The 23,244-nt window shown below is 42.3% G+C and overlaps 1 protein-coding gene across 3 annotated transcripts; it reads left to right on the forward strand.

Moving 5' to 3' along the window:
• Positions 1-241: 241 nt before the first annotated feature.
• galcb (galactosylceramidase b) lies at positions 242-22,553 on the forward strand. Of its 3 annotated transcripts, none has more exons than XM_074660692.1 (17): positions 242-433; positions 571-639; positions 865-928; positions 4,374-4,487; positions 4,675-4,814; positions 5,202-5,240; positions 5,448-5,575; positions 10,861-11,016; positions 12,989-13,113; positions 14,560-14,687; positions 16,845-16,934; positions 17,016-17,105; positions 17,188-17,332; positions 18,705-18,885; positions 19,031-19,194; positions 19,622-19,698; positions 22,064-22,553. In XM_074660692.1, the coding sequence occupies exons 1-17, from the start codon at positions 299-301 to the stop codon at positions 22,205-22,207; spliced, it is 1,989 nt and encodes a 662-aa protein (XP_074516793.1). In that variant the 5' UTR covers positions 242-298; the 3' UTR covers positions 22,208-22,553. The 3 variants fall into 3 exon arrangements, with proteins under 3 accessions (XP_074516793.1, XP_074516792.1, XP_074516794.1); XM_074660691.1 differs by lacking the exon at positions 5,448-5,575 and adding an exon at positions 6,225-6,355 and having other exon boundaries at positions 244-433; XM_074660693.1 differs by lacking the exons at positions 242-433; positions 571-639; positions 5,448-5,575 and adding exons at positions 762-777; positions 6,225-6,355.
• Positions 22,554-23,244: the final 691 nt, after the last annotated feature.

The following is a 23,244-nucleotide window of genomic DNA, read 5'->3' on the forward strand; positions in this document are numbered from 1 at the left end:
TTAAGGTTTTTTGAATCAATATAAACATTAATCTAAAACAGCTGTATGCCTTCATATCATAGACTAATATACTAATAATACTAATAATACCATAACATATATATGCAGTCGTTTGAAAAAAAAAAAAAAAAAAGCACGTGACCCATGATGTTATCTATTTAGAAAAAAGTGAACTAGTTAAAAAAAAAGAAAGAAAAAAGTGCACGTGACTGCTCAGCCGCGCTGTCATGTGACGTACAGAAGGCGTGAGCGCGCATAGCGCGGCCGCGTGCAGCGTCCAGCCGGCAGTGTGAGAGAGATGGCGGTGCTGCTGGTGCTGGTTGTAGTTCTGTGTTTGTCAGTGAGTCTCTGCTCCTCTCAGTCTTACGTCCTGGACGATAAAGAAGGTCTGGGGAGAACTTTTGATGGAATTGGAGGTTTGAGCGGCGGAGGGGTGAGTTTATTTACTTCCTGGTAGTCACGTCATGATCCCAGTGTTCACAGGAGGACGTCACGTTAGTTAGCTGCCTGAACATTTCTGTTAACATTCTTGTTTTCCTCATGGAACATCTAATCTCCTGGTTCCTTTAGGCGACGTCTCGTCTACTGGTCAACTATGCTGAGCCTCACCGCAGCCGCATATTAGACTACCTGTTTAAGGTTTGATATGATCAATGTCATTCATACACTTCAGTGTAAAGTACTCACATATTAGACTACCTGTTTAAGGTTTGATATGATCAATGTCATTCATACACTTCAGTGTAAAGTACTCACATATTAGACTACCTGTTTAAGGTTTGATATGATCAATGTCATTCATACACTTCAGTGTAAAGTCCTCCAGTAGAAACCAACTGTTGTTCTTGTGTTTGCTGTCTTCAGCCAAACTTTGGAGCCTCTTTGCACATCCTGAAGGTGGAGATTGGAGGAGACGCTCAAACTACTGGTGAGTGATAGTTAGTAACTCTACAACAGGGAAATATGACTAATTGATTCATATTTCAACCTATTAATTACCATACAATAGTAGAAAATGCCCCACACCCAAAGGTATTTCATTTAAAGTTACAGGAGTGTCAAAGCTCCCGTTTAAGCAGGTGGAAGCTGAAAGTTTGACGATTAAACCATGATTAAAAATCTGTTGATTAACTTTCTGTGACTTGACTGATAGATTGACTAAGTTGTGTCAGCACCATCATTTAGTGGTATTAACCTGCTGTGTTCCCAAATGTATCCCAAAATGGGTTGAAAATTGCAAAAGTAAAAAACAAAAGACAAAATATTCATATAACCATGGTAATGTAATAATAATAAAGTGATGAAATGTAAACAATGCGGGGTTATGTCATGCCGTTCGGGTCTATTATATCTACATGTACTATGTGGACCAGAGGCCTGTACTATAAAGCAGGATTTGGTAGGTTTAACCCTTGGTTTTCAGTTCCTTTCCTACCGGAATAGATCGCCATGGTAACTTGCTGAACACCTAACCTGTTCCGCAGCAGGTTCATGTTCCAGATAAGAGATCAACTCGTATAAAAGCACCGCCTACTGACCAATAAGAGCTCGGTGCGTGGAACATCTAGTGATATATATTACACAAATATGAGGAAGTTAAAGTCATAATCCAGACTAAAAGCAAACACCGCTGGCAAAGAAATGGCAGACTGTGTGAATGCATGAATGAATAGGCTTCTGATATCACTGCCCCATCTAGGCGTCATCAATGCGTTGGAGAAATCATGGATGTTGAATTGAATTTGCGTTAACGTGTTATCGCGTTAACTTCGACAGCCCTAGTTGTTACAATAGGCTCGTTGGAGATGAACTGCGTCTCGCCTGGAAAGTACAGTAGATGAGATCAGGCGGCAGCAGCAGCAGGGGGCGGTGACTGAAAGCTGCGGTCAAGTCGGACACTTTCCAGCCGTTTCAAGCAGCCTTCAAAGAATTTACAGGAAGTCACAGAAAAAGTGACTTCCTGTTAGATCCGATCTGTAGGCCACTTCAAGTTTTCAGACCACGTTGGGATTTATTTATATTTGTTTGTAAATCTATGTGGAAATGTGCATGTGTCTGGCATTAGATTCTATCCTTTATTATTTTTATGTCAGCCTTGTAAAGAACTTTGTAATGAGCACTCGTTTTGATAAATGTTATATATAGATAACCTTCATTATTATTCTAATTATTATCATCATCCACACAAGATGTGTTTGTTAACAGATGAAACCTTCATTGCACAACATGAGACTAATATCCTACAATCTAGTGTTAAATATTACAATTACACAGAAAGTTGTGACTTTCTACAACACGTGCTGTTTGCTGTCAAAGCTGAGAGCCAATCAGCTCTTTGATCAGGCGCGAGCCAGGTGTTTCTCATAATGCCCTGGGTCTTGCAGGCGGTGGAGAGCAACTGCGGCGCCTGGCTCTGAAAACAGCGGCCGCCTCGATCTAGTGAGGTTATCGGTGCCCACGTGTGCATGACGTCAGAGCAAGTCGGCATCAAGTCGGACACAAATCTAACCGGCATGCATTGCGCGGCGATCGCCGGTGATCAATTCTGCGCCGGCCTGGCTCCTCTCCAACGAGCTTATTTTTATCTCAGCCAAGGCAGCGACGTACATGAAACCTGCCTTAGCGGAGGTCTGCCTTCTCCAAGTGAACTTCTAGTTTTATTTATTTCTGCTCCCAAGTCTGTTTCACACTGCCAGGGTTGCAGCTAAAAGAATAGGGCTAAGGCCACAATTTCCCTAAGGGGATGAAATAAAGTATCTTCGATTCTGTAAGAACACATGTAAGCAACACATTAACTTAAAGGAATACACACATGTAATTATAGTCAGATCTACCCATGCTCTAGATGGGGCAGTGATATTATAAGTCTGTTCATTTACACATTCACACAGTCGCTAGCTGTTCTTCCTGTATTTTTCAGTTTAAACTGTGTTACTTTTAGTCTGTTTAACTTCTTCGTATTTGTCTAATATATTATAGTTCACTCTTCCTTTGTAAAATGTGCCACTCTGCTGACAGTAGGCTTGTCCATGTCTGTGATTGGTCAGATGCTGCAAACCCCGTCCCCTTCATGTGAACGCGCTCATAGCCAGACTGAGAAACCCTGGGTTGATTTACCGAGTTGATAACCAGCGTTGTAGGACCGCTTAGCGGGATCTCGTTTGTTAGGGTTAGTGAAGCCAGGATGGATACGACTCTGGCATGCTGACGGGCGGCGTGTGCACTTGTGGTTTGTTTACAAATAAAAGTGAAAGTAAAAGTAAAAGTCGGCAATGTGGAGGTATTACACTGACGTTATGTTCCACGAAAAATGAAGTGGTAAAAGATTTATAAAACCACTCACTGCAGTCAGGATGAATGAACCTGGTGTGTGCGTAATGTGTCACTAGAAGCCCGTCAGTCCAACGAGGGCTGACGCAGCACCGAGTATGTTACAGTGGGAACGTCATCCATGCCGTGCAGCAGTCCGTCGCCCATGCTGGGTGAGCGGGGTGCAGCATCACGTCGGGTCGCCGCACCGTAGTCGCGCCCTGTGTCCATCCCAGACAGCTGAGGCAGCGAGGCAGGAGGCTGCTCCAGCAGAGCAGAGATCTTCATCCGCTCCCTGGTGGCATTCTGCCGCTTCTAGTCCTCTAGTTTCTAGTCATTGATCACGTATGGTGTCGTTCTCTCAGACGTATGAAAAAATGTAAATGAAAAATGCTAAAATGGTTCACCAAATTTACTTAATAAGTAATATCTATGTATGAGAAACACTGCTTATGTTTCTAATCACCTTTACATTTAATTTATGTTTCACAAAACAAATAGTTTTGTTGGGCTGTGTAGGTACTGAAACATTCTTCTCATTGAGTAGGTAGATGTATAGCAGCTGAAAAGACTTTTGAAGCAGTTATTTTTTTTTTTAAATAATCTTTTTCATGTGAAAGAAGGTTATATTAAAGGTTGTTTCATAAATGTGTATGATTGAATTTGTGCTCATTCAAAGACAGTGTAATGATGAATGACTTTAAAACAGCTCAGTTATTATTCTTTTATAATGAAGAGGTCTTCCCTGCACAAAAGGGGAATAAATAACAGCAAAACAAAATAAACAACTAAAACATCTGTATCGGCCAAATTGTTATTTTAAACATCGATATCAGCCCAGAATTTCACAATCAGTGCGTCCCTAGATGTCATATAGTATATGACATCTAGTATATCGTGACTGTTTTGATATTCCTGTAGAGAGAGTAGACAAAGTGTTTTGAATCAGGGCCATGGATGAACTCTAGAGAAACCTCGGATCCATAGATGACATAATGAAGTTTATTTAGCGTTATGCTATCTCACAGTTTTGACATTACATTGGACTTCTTATCTTTTTCAAGATGGAACGGAGCCGTCACACATGCACTACGAGAATGATGAGAACTACTTCCGAGGGTACGAGTGGTGGCTGATGAAAGAGGCCAAGAAGAGGAACCCAAATATCACACTGATCAGTAAGAACGTACAGCTGTTAAAACTGACATCAGTTAACGATCAAAATATGACTTCATTATGTCTGTAAATGATATCAAGAGCACCTGGTTGGATGTACCATACAGGCTTTTTAATGCCTTTTTTACCATCTAAGCAAGCCTAATACTTGCAGTAGGAAATGTGGTCTTAACTGGTGTGTTGTTCCAGGTTTGCCCTGGGCGTTTCCTGGTTGGGTGGGCCACGGTAAGAACTGGCCCTATGACTTCCCAGACATCACTGCAGCATACGTGGTGAACTGGATCCTGGGTGCTAAGCAGTACCATGACCTGGACATTCAGTATGTCGGGGTGTGTACTCATTTACTTTGAATCTCATTCCTGTTCAAGCACCATGCTATGCGGAGTAGAACTGCCTTTCATATCACATCTGCCCAAACCTTCAATCATTACATGACAATTTGTAGTCGATGTTCGCGATATAGTCATTTTATACACCGCGTGTAGGACAAGCCGCGATACATCGACCATATTCGATGTATCGCCCAGCCCTAATTACAACCAACTTGGTGACAATATTCCAGATAAGTGTCGATGCTGTTGCACAATGCAACTCTAACAAAGTTCAGTCACATGTCACCCTTTTTTGCATGAACAAGCATGTGATGCTTGAGGAGTTGTTCCAGCAGCAGATTCCAGGTTTGCCGTGCAACTAAAATTGACTTTTCATCCGTTTAGATTTGGAACGAACGAAACTACGACAGCAAGTACATCAAGGTAATCCTGACCTCCTTTCTTTCAATGTCCTGCTATTGATTTGATGTGCATTATGGGTAAGCTTAGCTCAAACTGTAAATGAAAGGAGAAAAACAGCCACCAACATTGAGTCGTGTCCCACGTGTAGAGGTGCAGTTTGACTCTCAGTAGTTGAGATGATGTCCAGTTTTAGCCGAGTTCCTCTGAGAGCATGTCTTTGTTGCCAAGGTGCTCCGGAACACGCTGGATAAAGTCGGTCTAACTGGTGTCGGCATCATCGCAGCAGACGGCGATTGGAGCATCGCCAAAGCTATGATCGTTGACCCGTACCTTAATGAGTCTGTTGAGGCCATTGGGTGAGTACAGTTGGCTTGATGTCACACTCAGAGATGGAACCATACAACATTTCTTACTGCATAATTACTGATTTGACCCAATGGCAGTGCATTTACAATGGAAAGGAGTGGGGTTTCAACCATGTGCTGAGTTCACTGTCTGCTAGTCCCTGACAACTGATTGACTAAACACGTGATGCACAGGTGGTGTAACGTCCAACTGAACATCCTTCATCCGATCATTTCTTCTTCTTCTTCTTCTCTATAAATCTATCTGCCGTGCCGGATCAAAGCTGAATGTTTGTGGCTGTTTTTCTGTTGGACTTGAAGAGTGAAAAGAGACAGTTCAATCATAGACTGACTTGATAAGCTGCAGCAGCTTGATGTGCATGCTCCTGTATAGTACACCCATATGCACGGGAACGTGTTTTCCTATGAAGCATGCCATTTTTTACCACTAAACATTGTGATGCATTGAAACTTCCAGACGGAAGTCGAGCCATTTAGGCTTCATGCGGCCACTGAGCATCTCTCATAGGAATGACCGGGGCCCCGCCTCCAACGCTGTATCCAGTTCTCTTAATACATCCATGGTTTGCACCCCTGTGTAAAGCCTGTGTCTTCCTCTGCTCTCTCTGTCTTCCTGTGTGCCTGTCACTGGCTGCACCAGCTGCTGCGGTACACTCTGGATAAGAGTGGTCTGGAGAGTGTCAGGATCATAGCCAGTGACAACCTGTGGGAGCCCATTACCCTGTCTCTGCTGCTAGATCCCGAGCTCAGCAGAGCCGTAGACGTGATAGGGTAGGATGACGTTCGCATGCACAGCTTCTGCTGCCTGTTTTGCGTAACTGCAGCTTGTTGTGAGAGTCTGTCTCTAACTTGATGAAAATACTCAGCTATTAAAATGTGATACATGCAAGTGCTGAATGTGTGCTCATCTTTAAAGAGGTTGAGAATATCGTCTTTACCTGCATGGTATGGTATATACAGTACTAACAATAACATTATGCCTGTGGTCACAACCATTTCTGTTTTGTGTGCATGTGCATGAGCATCTTTGTACAGCGTATTTTTAAGCCAAGTCAAGCCATTATGTCAGTACCAAAATATCACAAATACAGACGTAGGCAAAGTTGTTGGTAACGTTCCGTTAAAGAGAGAAAAATCCACAATGGTCACTGAAATAACTTGAAACTGACAAAAGTAATAATAAATAAAAATTCACTGAAAATTAACTAATGAAAATCAGATATTGTTTTTGAATTATGGTTCAGCAGAATCATTTAAAAAAACAAACTAATGAAACTGGCCTAGACAAAAATTATGGTAACATTAACTTAATATTTAGTTGCACAACCTTTTGAGGCAATCACTGCAATCAAGTGATTTCTGTAACTCTCAATGAGACTTCTGCACCTGTTGACAGGTATGTTGGCCCACTCCTCGTGAGCAAACTGCTCCAGCTGTCTCAGGTTTGAAGGGTGCCTTCTCCAGACTGCATGTTTCAGCTCCTTCCACAGATGTTCAATAGGATTTAGATCAGGGCTCATAGAAGGCCACTTCAGAATAGTCCAATGTTTTGTTCTTAGCCATTCTTGGGTGTTTTTAGCTGTGTTTTGGGTCATTATCCTGTTTGAGGATCCATGACCTGCAACTGAGACCAAGCTTTCTGACACTGGGCAGCACATTTCGCTCCAGAATGCCTTGATAGTCTTGAGATTTCATTGCACCCTGCACAGATTCAAGACACCCTGTGCCAGATGCAACAAAGCAGCCCCAGAACATAACCGAGCCTCCTTCATGTTTCACATTAGGTACAGTGTTCTTTTCTTTGGATGCTTCATCTCTTCGTCTGTGAACATAGAGCTGATGTGACTTGCCAAAAAGCTCCAGTTTTGTCTCATCTGTCCAAAGGACATTCTCCCGGAAGCTTTGTGGCTTTTCAATATGCATTTTGGAAAATTCCAGTCTCGCTTTTTTATGATTTGGTGTCCTCCTCGGTTGTCTTCCATTAAGTCCACTTTGGCTCAAACAGTGACGGATGGTGCGATCTGACACTGATGTACCTTGACCTTGGAGTTCACCTCTAATCTCTTTGGAAGTTGTTCTGGGCTCTTTGGTTACCATTCGTATTATCCGTCTCTTCAATATGTCATCAATTTTCCTCTTGCGGCCTCGTCCAGGGAGGTTGGCTACAGTCCCATGGACCTTAAACTTCTGAATAATATGTGCAACTGTAGTCACAGGAACATCAAGCTGCTTGGAGATGGTCTTATAGCCTTTACCTTTAACATGAAGGTCTATAATGTTCTTTCTAATCTCCTGAGACAACTCTCTCCTTAGCTTTCTGTGGTCCATGTTCAGTGTGGTACACACCATGATGCCAAACAGCACAGTGACTACTTTTCACCCTTTAAATAGGCAGACTGACTGATTACAAGTTTGAAGATACCTGTGATGCTATTTACAGGACACACCTTAGTTTAACATGTCCCTATGGTCACATTATTTTACATCTTTTCTAGGGGTACCATCATTTTTGTCCTGGCCAGTTTCATTAGTTTGTTTTTTAAAATGATTCTGTTGAACCACAATTCAAAAACAATATCTGATTTTCATTAGTTCATTTTCAGTACATTTTTATTTATTATTAATTTTGTCAGTTTCAAGTTATTTCAGTGACCATTGTGGGTTTTTCTCTCTTAACGGAACGTTACCAACAACTCTGCCTACGTCTGTATGTTTGAGATGGTGTAGAAACACTGTCTCCATTACATAGTTTGTCCAACTGAGAGTTTATTTTTCACCTGTATAAATGTCCTGCTCACTATCTGGATCAGGATTCTTTAGTAACCACATTTAAGGGATCCTGATCATAAATGCTTATTTATGTTAAGAGACAGCTGTCTAAATTTATCAAAAGATGCACTTGGCTAAATCAAACTTTCAGGGCTGTCAAAGTTAATGCGATAGCAACACGTTAACTCAAATTAGTTTTAACACTAATCATTTCTTTAACTTGCGATTTTTAATTAACCTCTTAAAAATCCGATGGGCCGCCATTGGGCGCGGCCGCTATTCGATTTTTTGGAGGTTTAAGCGGGCTCAGTTTTAAAGCTAGAGTGAAGAGGGCATCATATGAAACTAGAAAACCCAAGAAAACCATCGGTACCAACCATGTAATACTAGCTTGTCGAGAAGGAGGTTAAATAACGCTCCAAACTCACGCTAAATTTTGTGAGGAAAAACTGACTTTGACCTTTGACCTCCATATATGTGAATGTAAATGGGTTCTATGGGTACCCACGAGTCTCCCCTTTACAGACATGCCCACTTTATGATAATCACATGACGTTTGGGGTAAGTTATAGTCAAGTCAGCACACTGATACACTGACAGCTGTTGTTGCCTGTTGGGCTGCAGTTTGCCATGTTATGATTGGAGCATATTGTTTTATGCTAAATGCAGTACCTGTGAGGGTTTCTGGACAATATCTGTCATTGTTTTGTGTTGTTAATTGATTTCCAATAATAAATATAAACATATATTTGCATAAAGCAGCATATTTTCCCCTTCCCATGTTGATAAGAGTATTAAAGACTTGACAAATCTCCCTTTAAGGTACTGTTTGTAACTTCCTACACGTATAAATCATTGTGGGTCGGTGTCCCATGCGCGCTCGCGTGTGGCTACGCTGTTCAGACTCAGACTCCAACACAAACTACACGGAAGCACCAAAACCTTAAAGTTCTATCTAGTGAAGCCTGTCTTGCAAAACAGTGTCAACTCTTCCTGCTTTGGCCCCCCGACCGCTGCCAGAACACGCGAGGGAGACCGTAGCTTTGGTCTCCAGGACTGGAGTCTCTGCTGTACTCTGCTCCTCTGCCTGCCTTCACTCACACACCGCGCTCGTTCTCGCTCCACCTCTCACGTGCATGCGCGCACACTCCACACTGCAGAAGAGTTAGTTTAGCTCTGAGAATATCTAGTGAATGTACAGTGGACGTTTGTGCAGAAATAACTGCTGCAGCTCCTCCAGACCAACAGAGGTTTCCCGTGTCTTGTGAAGTGACGGGGCTCCGCAGAGAGAAACGTTACCGTCTCCGACCAAAACTCCGGTGTCTCCCCTGTTCCCTCCGGCCGCGGTCGGGAGGCTGAGGCAGGAAAAGCCAACACTAGGATCAGCATTGATTCATGGAGAGACCTTCGTCTGGTCAGCTAACATTACTGCCAAGCAGCTGAAATATAGAGGGATATTGTGCTTTTAGCTGACGTGTGTCGCCTCACTGTTTTGAGCAATGCTTGTTCATGTTTATGTAGAGCGAGCGCGAGCAACAGGACGCTGACTTTCGTTGACTTAACGGCCACGGGTTTCACTGTTAACAAGACATTTATGATTCTTACATGGAGTCCCTTTTAAGGTACATTTTGAACAGATAAAAAATGTGCGATTAATCTTGATTAACTACGGACAATCATGCGATCAATCGCGATTAAATATTGGAATCGATTGACAGCCCTAATTTAAACCATCTGATTACATGTGCAGTACAGTATGTGCTTGGTCACTGAGGTGTTAACTCAAACAGTGTGTTCCCTTCAGCAGTGAGAAGTTGTTTTTCCCTTTGTATTTAACAGGCTGTAATTTACGAGTATAAACTTTGAAATTCAACAGTTTGAAACATGAACTTTGAGTGCCAGATGTTTTATGGAATATGAATTTGAATCCTACTTATATAGCATGTATTATTCTTTGTTGGTTGGTTTATCTACCAACGCTCCCTTGTAATTACATATCTGGTAAGAGTTGAGTTTAGACTTTAAAAAAAAAAAAAGCCTTGCCATTAAATTATTAAAAACTAAATCTATTAGCAGCAGTCATGTGTACTGCTCTCTGTCACAGAGGAACAGGCAGCTAAAGCCAGGGAGATGTATTAATGTGAAGCTGGCTGTTGAGGTAGCGATGGCTAGCCTTTGCTAGCCTTTGCTAAAGCTAAACTGACTTAATGATTTTACCCAGGTGTTATCTGTAAAAATATCCATTTGGATGAACTGACATCTGAGTATTTCCGTATTTCCTGCTAAAACTAACTAGCTTAGCAGAGTAGGAAATGGTAAATGGACTGTATTGGTATGGCACATTTGTAGTCATTTCTTGTGTGTGCTTGTGTGTGTGTCTGTGTGTGCTTGTGTGTGCTTGTGTGTGAGCTCAGATCTTCCGTTAGCAATATTTGACAGCCACATGTCAGATCTTCTTGTACTGACCCTGACCTTGTGTGTCATGTGTGTGTGTGTGTGACATCCAGGGCCCACTACCCCGGCACCACCACAGTGAAGGAGGCCCTGAAGACCCAGAAGAAGCTGTGGTCGTCTGAGGACTACAGCACGTTCAACGACGAGGTGGGAGGAGGCTGCTGGGCTCGCATCCTCAACCAGAACTACGTCAACGGACTCATGACTGCGTGAGTAAATACACAAGCAGTTCTTTGTGGTAAATTAAGTATTAAAGGTCACCTATTATGCAAAATGCACTTTTCCATGTCTTTTAAACATCAATATCTGTCCCCAGTGTGTCTACAGGCCACCATAGTATCATAAAAGACCATCCTCTCTCTTTTTCTCCTCCTCCGTTTGTCCGGAAATGGGTGCAGAAAAAAAATTCGCTTTTTTCCTTGTATTCTGACGTCATTAGAGAATGCAAGCCACGTGAGGGTTTCCTGGTCGAACCAGAGCAGAACCTTCAGTAGCTGACCCCGCCCCACAGCGCGTCACTGTCTCTCCTCCTCAACCTAACTTGAGCAAAGTAGCTCCTACAGTTAGTCTGCAAGAACCAGCAGAACAGGCTTCATGTACTCCCATCATCTAAATATAACATGTTCTTTCACAAAGGCTTTATGTAATTACACTGTTTAAACAGATGATATTTATATATTATATATATTTGATGTCATGCATGTAGCAGATTACAGGTAGTAAATAGTGACTTGTAAGCAACACAACACATTTCTGTTTCACAGTCAAACTTTATTTGAGTAGACAGATGACAATATTAATTATTCACAGCATTTGTAATCATCTCACCTGCAGTTATGTTAACATGGTACAGGAGAAAGTCTTCAGCTCTGGTAAACTATGGTAAGCTAAGCTCCGGTGGTCTGTAGTCATGGTAACACAGAGACAGCTACTACTGTAAATAATATACCATTACTCTGATCTTCCATACATTTATCTTTTAGCAGAAATAATGAACTGACTACTGTTTCACATCTTCTATTTTCCACCCTGATGGTCGCTGTGTTTACACACCGTGTCATAGCGGTAGCATGTAGCTAACCCGTTAGCATGTAGCTACATGCTAACGGGTTAGCTCTGTATCTCCCATCTGCCCACAGCTGTCTGCTCTCAGCTGTCTGCTCTCCTCTGGGATGATTCTGTCGGTCATTTCTCACAGATGGATCTGTAAAGACAGACGTAAAACAGAGTGTATGTTTACGGTTTACAGAGTTGATGCATGAGGTAAACACTGAGCTAACTAACAGAGATATAAATAGTATTATTTACCTGACAGAAACCGTCAGGAAAACCTGGAATCTGGACCGCAGATGTTCATCATGTGTCGCCGATTTCTGATCAGATTCCTCCGGTAACGTGCGCTGGGTGAAGTTTCTGGTTTCTAAACTTTAAAGTGGTTTATAAGCTCTATTCTAGCTCCTCTCTCTCCCTGCTCTCAGGCCGCGAGGGGGGCGGGGAGGGTGACGCTGTGTTGTTGAGGACGTTTGATTGACAGAAAACGCTGACCAATCAGAGCAGAGTGGGAGGAGACAGAGGCTACAGACACAGAAATCAGCACTTTTGGAAATGGGCTGAAACAGAGGTTATAGAGACATGCTGGAATGCATGATCTGATTTTTTTTTTTGAAAAAAAAACTTCAGAGACATGGTTTGGAGGTGTCTGAGACCTATAATAACTAGTTTAAATGGAGTATAATATGTGACCTTTAAGTAAGTAGATTATGGAATTTCCTCAAATGATTTATTTCTTTAACCTGAAATGTTTGCTTTTAGGTAATTAGTTTAAGTTATCCATCCATTTATTTTTATCTTTTGGAAGAGAATAAAAATAAATGGTTCAATGTTTTATATATTTATTCAACATGCTGAATCGGCCAAAAAAAACTCTGACACAGGCAGACTAGAGCCGACGGTGCGGGACACGCCGCTAAAACTAGGCAGACAGACGCTCACCGATGGCCCCAAACCGTCCGACAGCCGACCGTCGGGTTGGTGTGTCGGGGCTTTAAGGTGTAAAAATCATCAAAAAATCCAGAATCCGACATCTTAGTGAGGTTAGGAGTGACTGTAACTTTTCAGGGTCAGCCTGGGTTAAGCCCCAGTGTGCGACTGTCTGGTTGATGACTGTGATTCTCTTTCCAGCACCATCTCCTGGAACCTGGTGTCCAGCTACTACGACGATCTGCCATTCGGCAGAGACGGGCTGATGACAGCCGAGGAGCCCTGGAGCGGCAACTATGTGGTGGAGTCTCCAATCTGGATCACAGGTGAAGCACTTTTTTTTAATCCTAATAATAATATTTATTGATTTTATACATTTAAAACACTGTACAGGACTTAAAGGTATTGGAGAAGAGCTAATTTGAGAGATATAACGTACCACAGAAGACCAAAATCGTTGATCATCCTCACATTCCCACAAGCAATGATATAAAGTACCTTGATGAATATTACACTTATAGCATTGGTCAGAGATATTAGGATCAGATTTGTTTAACATTACAGGGGTGATGTACGTTGTCATTATCCAGTTGTGTTGAATCAATCTTAGTCGTGTGTTGATGGTTTGTGTGTGTTGCCTTTGAACATATTATACCCCATTCATCCACTAAGATGTCCTCTTGTATCCACTCCAGTCTCTTTCTTTCAGAGTTGTCTTTAGGGTGAAACACATCTATTTTTTTTTCACATATGTGAACATGTGGATTGCGCTTAAACCCGGCCTTGGCTATTATCACACGGTAGTACTGCGAGCATCAAAGCTTGCGCTTGGCATTTTACAAGTCGAATTCTTCATCTACTCTCGTTCGTAATGCGGGACAGGGGCATAAAGTGTGTGTGTGTGGGGGGGGGGGGGGGGGGGGGGGGGGGGGGGTTGGGTTGGGGGGCTAAGAGTCCCATTGGCCATGGGACCCCTACTTCCAGCCCCCTTCTAACCCAGCGTCTTCAGCGGAGATGGCCTCATCTGAGTCAAAACATATTTATCTGCACCTTTATTCCTGTTAACAATCATTTACATAATGTGTTAAGAAATGACCAACATGCATGGGAACTGACAATAGAGGTAACGCCTGAAATGTATTATTGTAGCGCCAAAAGGCACCCAAATGACAAAGATAGGCGCACCAGTGCAATCAATATAAAAAGTTAGTCTGGCTCATTAAATTGAACCCTATAAAGAAGTGACAAGAAAAGGGTAACTCTTGAGTTTAGATTATTTTGTCACGTTCATGTGTGATTTAGTTTGATAGTGGACAGTTATAGAGCATCTCCGACTACTCATGTTCAAAATGTTGAACATGTGCTGTTTTTTATGCCTCCACGCTGGCGACAGCCGTGGTCGAAGGTGTTATGTTTTCGGGTTGTCCTTCCATTCTTGTGAACGTGATATCTCAGGAACGCATTGAGGGAAGTCCTTCAAATTTGGCACAAACGTCCACTTTGACTCAAGGATGAACTGATCAGGTCACTGTGGTCTCACAAAACACATTTTTTGGCCATAACTCTAGAATTCATATGCTAATTATTCCAAAATAATAGGATGAAATGATGAAGTGATGATATTTTCAACCGACATGGATGTAAACTACAACTTGACTTGTTGGTGGAGGCATACAACAGCGAGGCTGTAGTTCTAGTTTTAAACTCTTTGTTATGTGAAACGGTTAAATAGATAAATGTTCTAATTTTGCATGGTATTCTTTCCCTCATAGCCCACACCACTCAGTTCACCCAGCCAGGATGGACCTACCTGCAAACTGTTGGACATCTGGCACAAGGTGGAAGTTACGTAGCCCTGACTGACAGGAAAGGAAACCTCACGGTTGTCATAGAAACCATGGCAAGTCAGGCTGACCTATTTTGATTTTGACTTTTTTGCATCCGATGTCTTTATCTTCTGGTTCTGTGATTTGTAATAATAATTTAAAACTGATCTTGTAAGGTTGTTAAACCTTCAGTAGTCAGTATATTTTTGGCATCATTGGGCAAAAATTCCATAATAATCTTTAAGCATATTGTAATTCAAGTGTTCTGAGAGAAAACTAGACTTCTGCTCCTCCTCATGGCTCTGTTTTCAGGCTTTAGAACAGTGGTCTCAAACTCAATTTACCTGGGGGCCGCTGGAGGCAGAGTCTGGGTGAGGCTGGGCCGCATCAGGTATTCCACAAAAAAAGCTTTGTTAAAAAAAAAAAACAATCTTCTCAAACGTCATTATTAACAGTTCTTTAACTTGAATGGGTTCTTCTGAACATGAACTGTCCTGAACATGAATGGAACATTGAAGAACATGAACGGTTCTTCTGAACATGGCCTCTATTGCGTCTCCCACTTTTCCTGAAATTGTCTGTGCTCGTCACCAACCTTTCTCTTCACTGCAGGCTTTGAAAAAGACAAGATATATATTCATTCCACTTGGTGTCACTCCGCAATAAAGTTGTGCCTGCTGTGTTTGTGTTGCTCTGCAATTACACCACCAAACCGCTAGTTGGCGGCGGCGTCTCTATGAGTTTCCTTCTTCTTCTTGTACTACAAACAGAAACTGAGCGGAGTTGGAGCTAATAACTGTTGAACCACAGAACTTTTACTGACATTACTGCAACGCCGAAAAGAGAAAATATATCTGAGTGGATTTGTGTGAACAAACATTGAAAAGATGGAGGCAGAGAGAAGTAGAACTTTCTGTGGTTGTCCGGGGTCCTGGCCGCTCAGCATCGCTGAGAGACTGGACCAATCACAGCTGTTGCGGTCTGCGTCGCCGCGACGTGTAGTTACATTTCTGGAGAGGTGCACGTCAGGCTACGGCGTCGATTCAACGCAGAAGTATAAATCAAGCTTTAATCAAGCTTATGCGATGTTACACGGGCGCCGCCACAGTTGTTGTGAAATGTTTCTCTGCTTGCATCAAGCCCGGCCGATTGCCCGTCCCCGGGAGCCATATACCCCACTGTGATTGGTAGGTTCGTTCAGCTCGGGCTCGCGCAACAAAGGGACCTTCAACGGCAAACTGCCATTCACATAAAACTCGCGGGCCGAGGGCGCCTGGTTAGCTCAGTTGGTAGAGCGGGCGCCCATGTAACAAGACTTGGTCCTGACCGCGGCGGCCCGGGTTCGAATCCGGCCTGTGGCCCTTTCCGCATCCACTCTCTCTCTCCCCCCTTTCCAAGACTCTATCCACTGTCCTGTCAATAAAAATGAAAAAATGCCCCCAAAAAAAACTTTATAAAAAACTTTATAAAAAAAAAAAAAATTTGCGGGCCGCACTAACATTAAACTTTCATATCAAGGTGGGGGCCACAAAATATCGTCTTGCGGGCCGCAATTGGCCCGCGGGCCGCGAGTTTGAGACCCCTGCTTTAGAACATCTAGCCCGTGACGGGAGACTTTGACCAATCACAGGTCATTTCATTGAGAGAGCGTTCCTATCGGCTGCTCTGGTCATGTGACCGGTACTTGCCGTTCCTTCAAGAGATATCAACATGGCTGCTGGTTCACATTCATCTCATTTTACAGCTAAACCATGCACTACAAGATGATTCTGAGAACATCTGAGGAGAGAAATAGACATTAATGTAACAGAATATTGATTCATATTTGATCAGCGCTGCCTAGGTTGACCGTTTGGTCGGAGTTCAGACAGCAGACCTCAGATCAGCTCTTACTGCTTGTTTTCCTCCGGTCTGTGAAATTTTGCAGATGCCGTTAGGAGCACCGGAGGACACAGATGCACATGATTTGTTTCTGGTTACCTATCTCATGCACTACTGTCACGATATAGCGACCGTTTTATAAAAATAACTGTTTTTTAATCATATTTGCTCAAATCTCTCCTCCTTCAGCTTTAAGGGTGTAGCCGTATAGAATATTAAAACAACACAGCTCCAGCTTTGAGCTGTTGTGGAGCCTCTTGTATGCTTTTTGTTACATATGCTAACAATACGGTTAGACTAAAACTCCTCTTGACATACATGAACGTTTTCTTCCCCATTTACCTTTACAGACTCACAATCATTCAGTCTGCATAAGACCTCCACTCCTTCCCTTCAACGTGACATCCCAGAATGCAACATTCCAGCTGAAGGGATCCTTTGTAAGTTCCTCTGAGGGTCTTCATCACACTGTTTAAAATGATTCCTTTGTCTTATTCTAGCTTTATTTACTTTTTTCCTAGGCCTCCATTAAGAAGCTCCAGTTATGGCGGTCCCAGTTTAACATTAAAACCAAGAAGCCCTCTTTCTTTGAGAAACTAACTCCACTGAAGGTAAAAGAGCAGCTCGCAACGATTCTTCCTACAGGAAATGTTGGCACCAAGCAACTTTTTTACATGTTTATGATGATTTCAGCTTTTAGATGGATCATTCACCCTACACCTGGCTGAAGATGAGGTTTACACATTAACCACAATTACAACAGGACAGAAAGGCAGTTACCCTGCTCCACCCCCCTCTGCTCCCTTCCCTAAAGCCTACAAGGACAACTTTGATGTTCGTAAGTACGGCTTATACACACAACCCAAATTATGCTGGCTCAACCTAAGTTAAAGGACCGGTGTGTAGCATTTAGGGGGATCTATTGGAATGAGCCGTTTATATCTACATATGTAGAGGGTCCTCTTCATGGAGACGGCCGCCACGTTTCTACAGTAGCCAAGAACGGACAAACCAAACACCGGCTCTACAGAGGGACATTCACGTTTTTAGCGTCAGCCGCCGTAGTTCTCCTATACACTTGGCACACGGGAGAAGTTTCAGTCGGTTGCAATTAGGGCTGTCAATCGATTAAAGTATTTAATCGCGATTAATCACACATTTGTTTTATCTATTCAAAATGAACCTTAAAGGGAGATTTATCAAGTATTTAATACTCTTGTCAACATGGGAGTGGACAGATATGCTGCTTTATGCAAATGTATGTATATATTTATTACTGTAAATCAATTAACAACACAAAACAATGACAGTTATTGTCCAGAAACTCTCACAGGTACTGCATTTAACATAAAACAATATGCTCCAATCATAACATGGCAAACTGCAGCCCAACAGGCAACAACAGCTGTCAGTGTGTCAGTGTGCTGACTTGACTATGACTTGCCCCAAACTGCATGTGATTATCATAAAGTGGGCATGTCTGTAAAGGGGAGACTCGTGGGTACCCATAGAACCCATTTACATTCACATATCTGGAGGTCAGAGGTCAAGGAACCCCTTTGAAAATGGCCATGACAGATTTTCCTCGACAAAATTTAGCACAAGTTTGGAGCGTTATTTAACCTCCTTTCTGACAAGCTACTATGACATGGTTGGTACCGATGGATTCTTTAGTTTTTTTTGTTTCATATGATGCCAGTATCTTCACTCTAGCTTTGAGCCCGCTACAACCTAAAAACCACAGGTTGTGTTAATTAAAAATAAATTAGTCGCGTGAAAACAAATTTGCGTCAACACGTTATTATGGTGTTAACTTTCACAGCCCTAGTTTTCACGTCGGCCACCGTAGTTCTCCTACATGCTTGACACACGGGAGAAGCTTCAGTTGGTTGCAATCTGCAACCCTGCTGCTGGATGCCGCCAGATCCTACACACTGCACCTTTAAGTGCAATAGGTGACACTTTCTTGGAGTGAAACCAGAGAAGTGAATCCTTTTGGAAAAAATGGTATTAACAAAGGAAGAATAAAACTCATGATGCAAAGTTTAATTCAGAAAAGGATTTATTTGTGAAAAGTCATTACATGTTAAGTTATAGTTGAAACTATGAGCTTTCTCAAAATAACTTTAGTGTGTGTTTCCCCATGTACTCTGTCCTCACATCTTCTCAATAGTCTCCATCTCTGTATCCCTGTACACCACGTCCTGCAGGAAACCCTCCCTTCTCAGAGGCTCCACACTTTGCTGACCAGACGGGGGTGTTTGAGTACTACATCAACATGACTGACCCCGGACCTCATGTCTTCACCTTACGACAGGTTGTGACTCAGAGACCCGTCACATGGGTGGCTGATGCTGACCAGACCATCAGCGTCATAGGAGACCATCAGTGGTGAGGTGATGGTACCTTAAAGTACCACATAGTGTTCATTTTGTGAGAACATACCTCGGCTAATCCACACGCTAACTGAACTGTCTTAAAATCCAGGAGCGGGCCAGATTTCTATCCAACATAACAACACAGTGTCCTGTTACAGGCAGAACCTGACGGTGTCATGCGATGTCTTCATGGAGAGCGTTAAGACCGGTGGCGTGTTCATAGCAGCCAGGGTGGATAAAGGAGGCCAGTCAACCCGCAGCGCTAAAGGAGTCTTCTTCTGGGTGTATGCAGATGGCACATACAAAGTTACCAATGATCTCGGTCAGTAGCATCACCCTCTGCTTCCCTACACATTTTATTATGGGGACCAAAAATGAAGACATATCTCAGTGGAAATATTAGATTTTTGGAAAAGACCAAAACCAACCATGTGTTAAGTTGTTGTCTAGTGCCTGTCCTTACTTTAAAATGCCTGTCAATCACTGCTGGAGTGATAGCAGATTTCCACTGGTGTTTTTCATTGTTGGTTTTGGTCTTTTCGTGGAATTTGTTGACAATACGAAACGTACAGAGCATCACCAGACTTGTCCTTTTAAAGGAAATGGAAATAAAAGAAGTAACCGTTTTAAACAAACCTATTTTTGAAGATGTTGTACAGACAGACCAAAGAACATGATGGAACAGGTGTCATTGCTGCACCTCTTATCAATGTGCGTTAGACTGTTTTGTTCTCTTCTTTTGTCAACAGCTGGACAGACTGTACTTGCAGAGGGACAGTCTGGTACCCGGGCGTATGGTTGGCACACCTTATCACTCACTGTGGAAGTAAGTGGACACTTAAGGTTCTTAATGTCTGGAGAGGTTTTGTACTGACACTCCGTCATGTGTCCTATTCAAACCTTGGGCTTCTGACAACTTGACATAATGATTAATGTGGTCTTGAAGACCAGAATAGCAGCTCGACAGAATCCAAATACTTAGAAGTCCGATGAGTGCTCATAAGGACTATGGCCCTGTTCAGAACCGGTATTAACATGTGCCCCGGTGATCGGATCACAAGTGGACAGTTTTAAGTACAGGTGTGAACGCACTCGAGAACGCACATTGAGATCCGATCGGTCAGACCACATTCAGAGGTGGTTCGGGCCACATTCTTTTAGCAGTGTGTACACGTATGCATCCTGGACCACCTACTCATCTGACGTCCCGCTGGGATCCATGGGGTCTGTGCGCTCCTCATGTACATAAACAGGCAGACGCGAGGGCTTGTCAGCATGGAAACGGCCTCTGTGCTCTACTGTATCCTTTCAGTACAACTGTATTTTATTAAAATATATCTTATTTATCAGACTTGGCACAGGAAGTGCATTATTATCATACTGTCGGAAATAGGGATGTTAATAATTAACAGTTTAGCCGTTAACCAACATTAAGCATCTTAACCGATTAACACTATTGGTTGAAACGGTTCAAAGAAATGTTAATAACTAATTAAAAAGCTGAGAAAAACTCGTCAGTTTAAGGACAAAAGCTGGTCCACCTGAAGAGCCCACCTTACGAGAGTCTGAGCCGGCGTTACAGATAGAGGAAGTTGTCTCCCGTCTATAGCTCGCTTGAGTGGAGGAGTTGTAGCCTCGTAGCATTTATTCACTGACAAATAAAGTGTACACACACTGTCTGCTACACCTACGTACTTAAGCTAGAACGCCACCGACAACACACACACGGTCTGTCGGAAACTCACTGAAATTACGCCGCGCTGACAGACTGTACGTGTGTAACAACGGTGAGCATGAAGCTACCAGCAGAGCTACAGATGCTAACGTAGCACAAACACACACACTGTTTTGTCGGACAATCGCTATCGTTAATCCGGGCAGACACACAGCTGACAACCTGCTAAACTAAACTAAATGTGCGGTGGAGACTTTTACTGGGAAAGTGGCTGCATGTCCGCGACACTACACGCAGCATCGTAGATGCTAAGTTAACGCTCCCAGACGGGTGAACTGGGGACTCGGTTATCTGTTGTTCTCACACACTGCAGCTGGTACACACAAATCATGTTGGCTAGTGGTTAATAATCGGTTAACGAGGGTCGGTTATCTGTTGAGACATTTTTTTAAATTAGCATCCCTAGTCAGAAATGGGTCGGTGTTTTTGTTCCGCTGCTTTGCACGGAGCTGACACCCGCCCGCTCGCTCTCATTCCCGGCTCAGAAGCTCTGTACCCCCCCTGTTACCCTGCAAAGGCGGCTGTGTTGGCGGCACGGAGGTCTAACGGAGGTCTAACGGAGGTCTAACGGAGGTGTAACGGCGTAACGGAGGTTATTGTACCAGAGGTCCCCGGGGACCTCTGGTACAATAACCTTTTATTTTGATGTTAATAAAATATACCCAAATTCACGAATATGTAGGATATTACAACTGACATTCATGTAATATTACATCACAACGGCTGCTGTAGTAGCCATGTGTTTACTATGTGTTTATTTGCTTATAGAGCGGGGAAGTAGAGATACGATCACAAGTGGTCACTCGAGACGCATTCTAATGCCAGGTGTGAACAGACGTACTTAAAGCTGTCCACTTGTGATCCTTTAGGATTTATGTCCATTTGTGATGTCACAAATATACAATATATAGACCATTACACGGTTTTAAACATAAACATTCTAAATTTGTCCCAGTTTATTTCCTGTTGCAGTGTATGTAAATAACATCAGCTGACAGGAAATTAACATGGACCCAAACTGTTGCCTAGCAACACAATTCTGTTTTAATTCCGTTGAAATGCACTAAAACGGAGTGTTTCAGACAGAGGGTAAATACAGGTATATTCAGGCAGACAGTATGAGGAAAATATATATTTTTTTAACATTACAGCATGTAAACATGTTCTAGTAGAAACACATAATTCAAGTATGAACCTGAAAATGAGCATGATATGGGACCTTTAATCTCCGTAGATTGACTCCGTAGAGGTTTTGCTGGTTGCTCAGCTCTGTAGGAACTGAATGGACCTGCAGTGTTAATGATAGTAATGTAATCACAAGGTAATCGAACCTCTCAGCCACATCATGCATGTTACTGACCATCAGGATGTCTATAAAGAGCCATACAGTATCTGATAAAGTTGATGAAGTGCATGTAGTCCTGGTCCGTGTCACTGTGATGCCTCTCTCCTGTAGGGCCAGTATGCGTCGGGACTGCTGAACGGATACCCACTGTGGAAGAACGCCGTGGTACTGACACCACAGAACGGCTGGGCCGCCATAGGGACACACTCATTTGAACTGGCTCAGTTTGATAACTTTGCTGTGGTGGCAGAGTAATGACTCAGACTACTATATAGAATTCCACTATGATGTGAATATTGTGATCAGTTTTAATTTATTAACACTGCAGTGTGCTGAATGCAGATTTGATTTGGTGATTTTTGATTGATTGATTGATTGATTGATTTTGATTTTTTCTCTATAAATACTTAAAAGGTTTTACACAAGAATGAAGAGAACACATGGACACATAACAATGCACTGACATTTGCTGTCTGATATAATTGTAAATAATTTTTGCACCGTGTTTTTTATGGAATAAAAGGATTTTATTATATTTTTGCTTTGTAATGATTAAAAGGGCTGAAATGAAAAAAAAGTAAAATAAAAAAAGTGTCTATTAGTATTGTTTCATCTGGTTGCCTTTAATACATGACTGCATATGAAGCAGGTTGGTTTGGCTTCAACAGTCACTGGTCTAGAAATGGTTTGAGTGTAGGATGGAGCCCAGGACGCTGAGTGGGGGTCAAAACATTTTATTGTGAGATTAGTCTGCCTCATATCAAACTGTATTCAGGTCTTCTGTATTACAGACTGGAGCTGCAACACGTTCTCATCCCAACTCGTCACATACTACCGCTCTGGTGTCACTTTATTTTAGGCATCAGAACCACTATAGATAGATTGAGTACAAAGAACATGATATCTTTTTCCTTCTTGTTACCTTCAAAACACATAAGAATGTCCTTTTCCTGAAATTGAATTGTTTGCCCAGCTTCCCTCTTAAATAATGTTCAGCATCCCCCCAAAATATTCTGGTCTACATAAATCCATAAAACAAATGACATATTGTCTCTTCTTCTAATTCACAGAAAGTACAATCATATTCAATAGCAATTTTAAATCTCTCCAATGTCTTTATTTGTTGGATATATGCGATGCAAAAATGTTAAAGGAAACTTCTTTAAAGGTCCCATATTGTAAAAAGTGAGATTTTCATGTCTTTTATATTATAAAGCAGGTTTAAGTGCTTTATAAATACTGTTAAACTATCAAAACGCTCAATATACGGTTGAAATACACACAGCTGTATT

The sequence above is a fragment of the Sebastes fasciatus genome, chromosome 15 (assembly GCF_043250625.1).
Source record: "Sebastes fasciatus isolate fSebFas1 chromosome 15, fSebFas1.pri, whole genome shotgun sequence".
NCBI lineage: Eukaryota > Metazoa > Chordata > Actinopteri > Perciformes > Sebastidae > Sebastes > Sebastes fasciatus.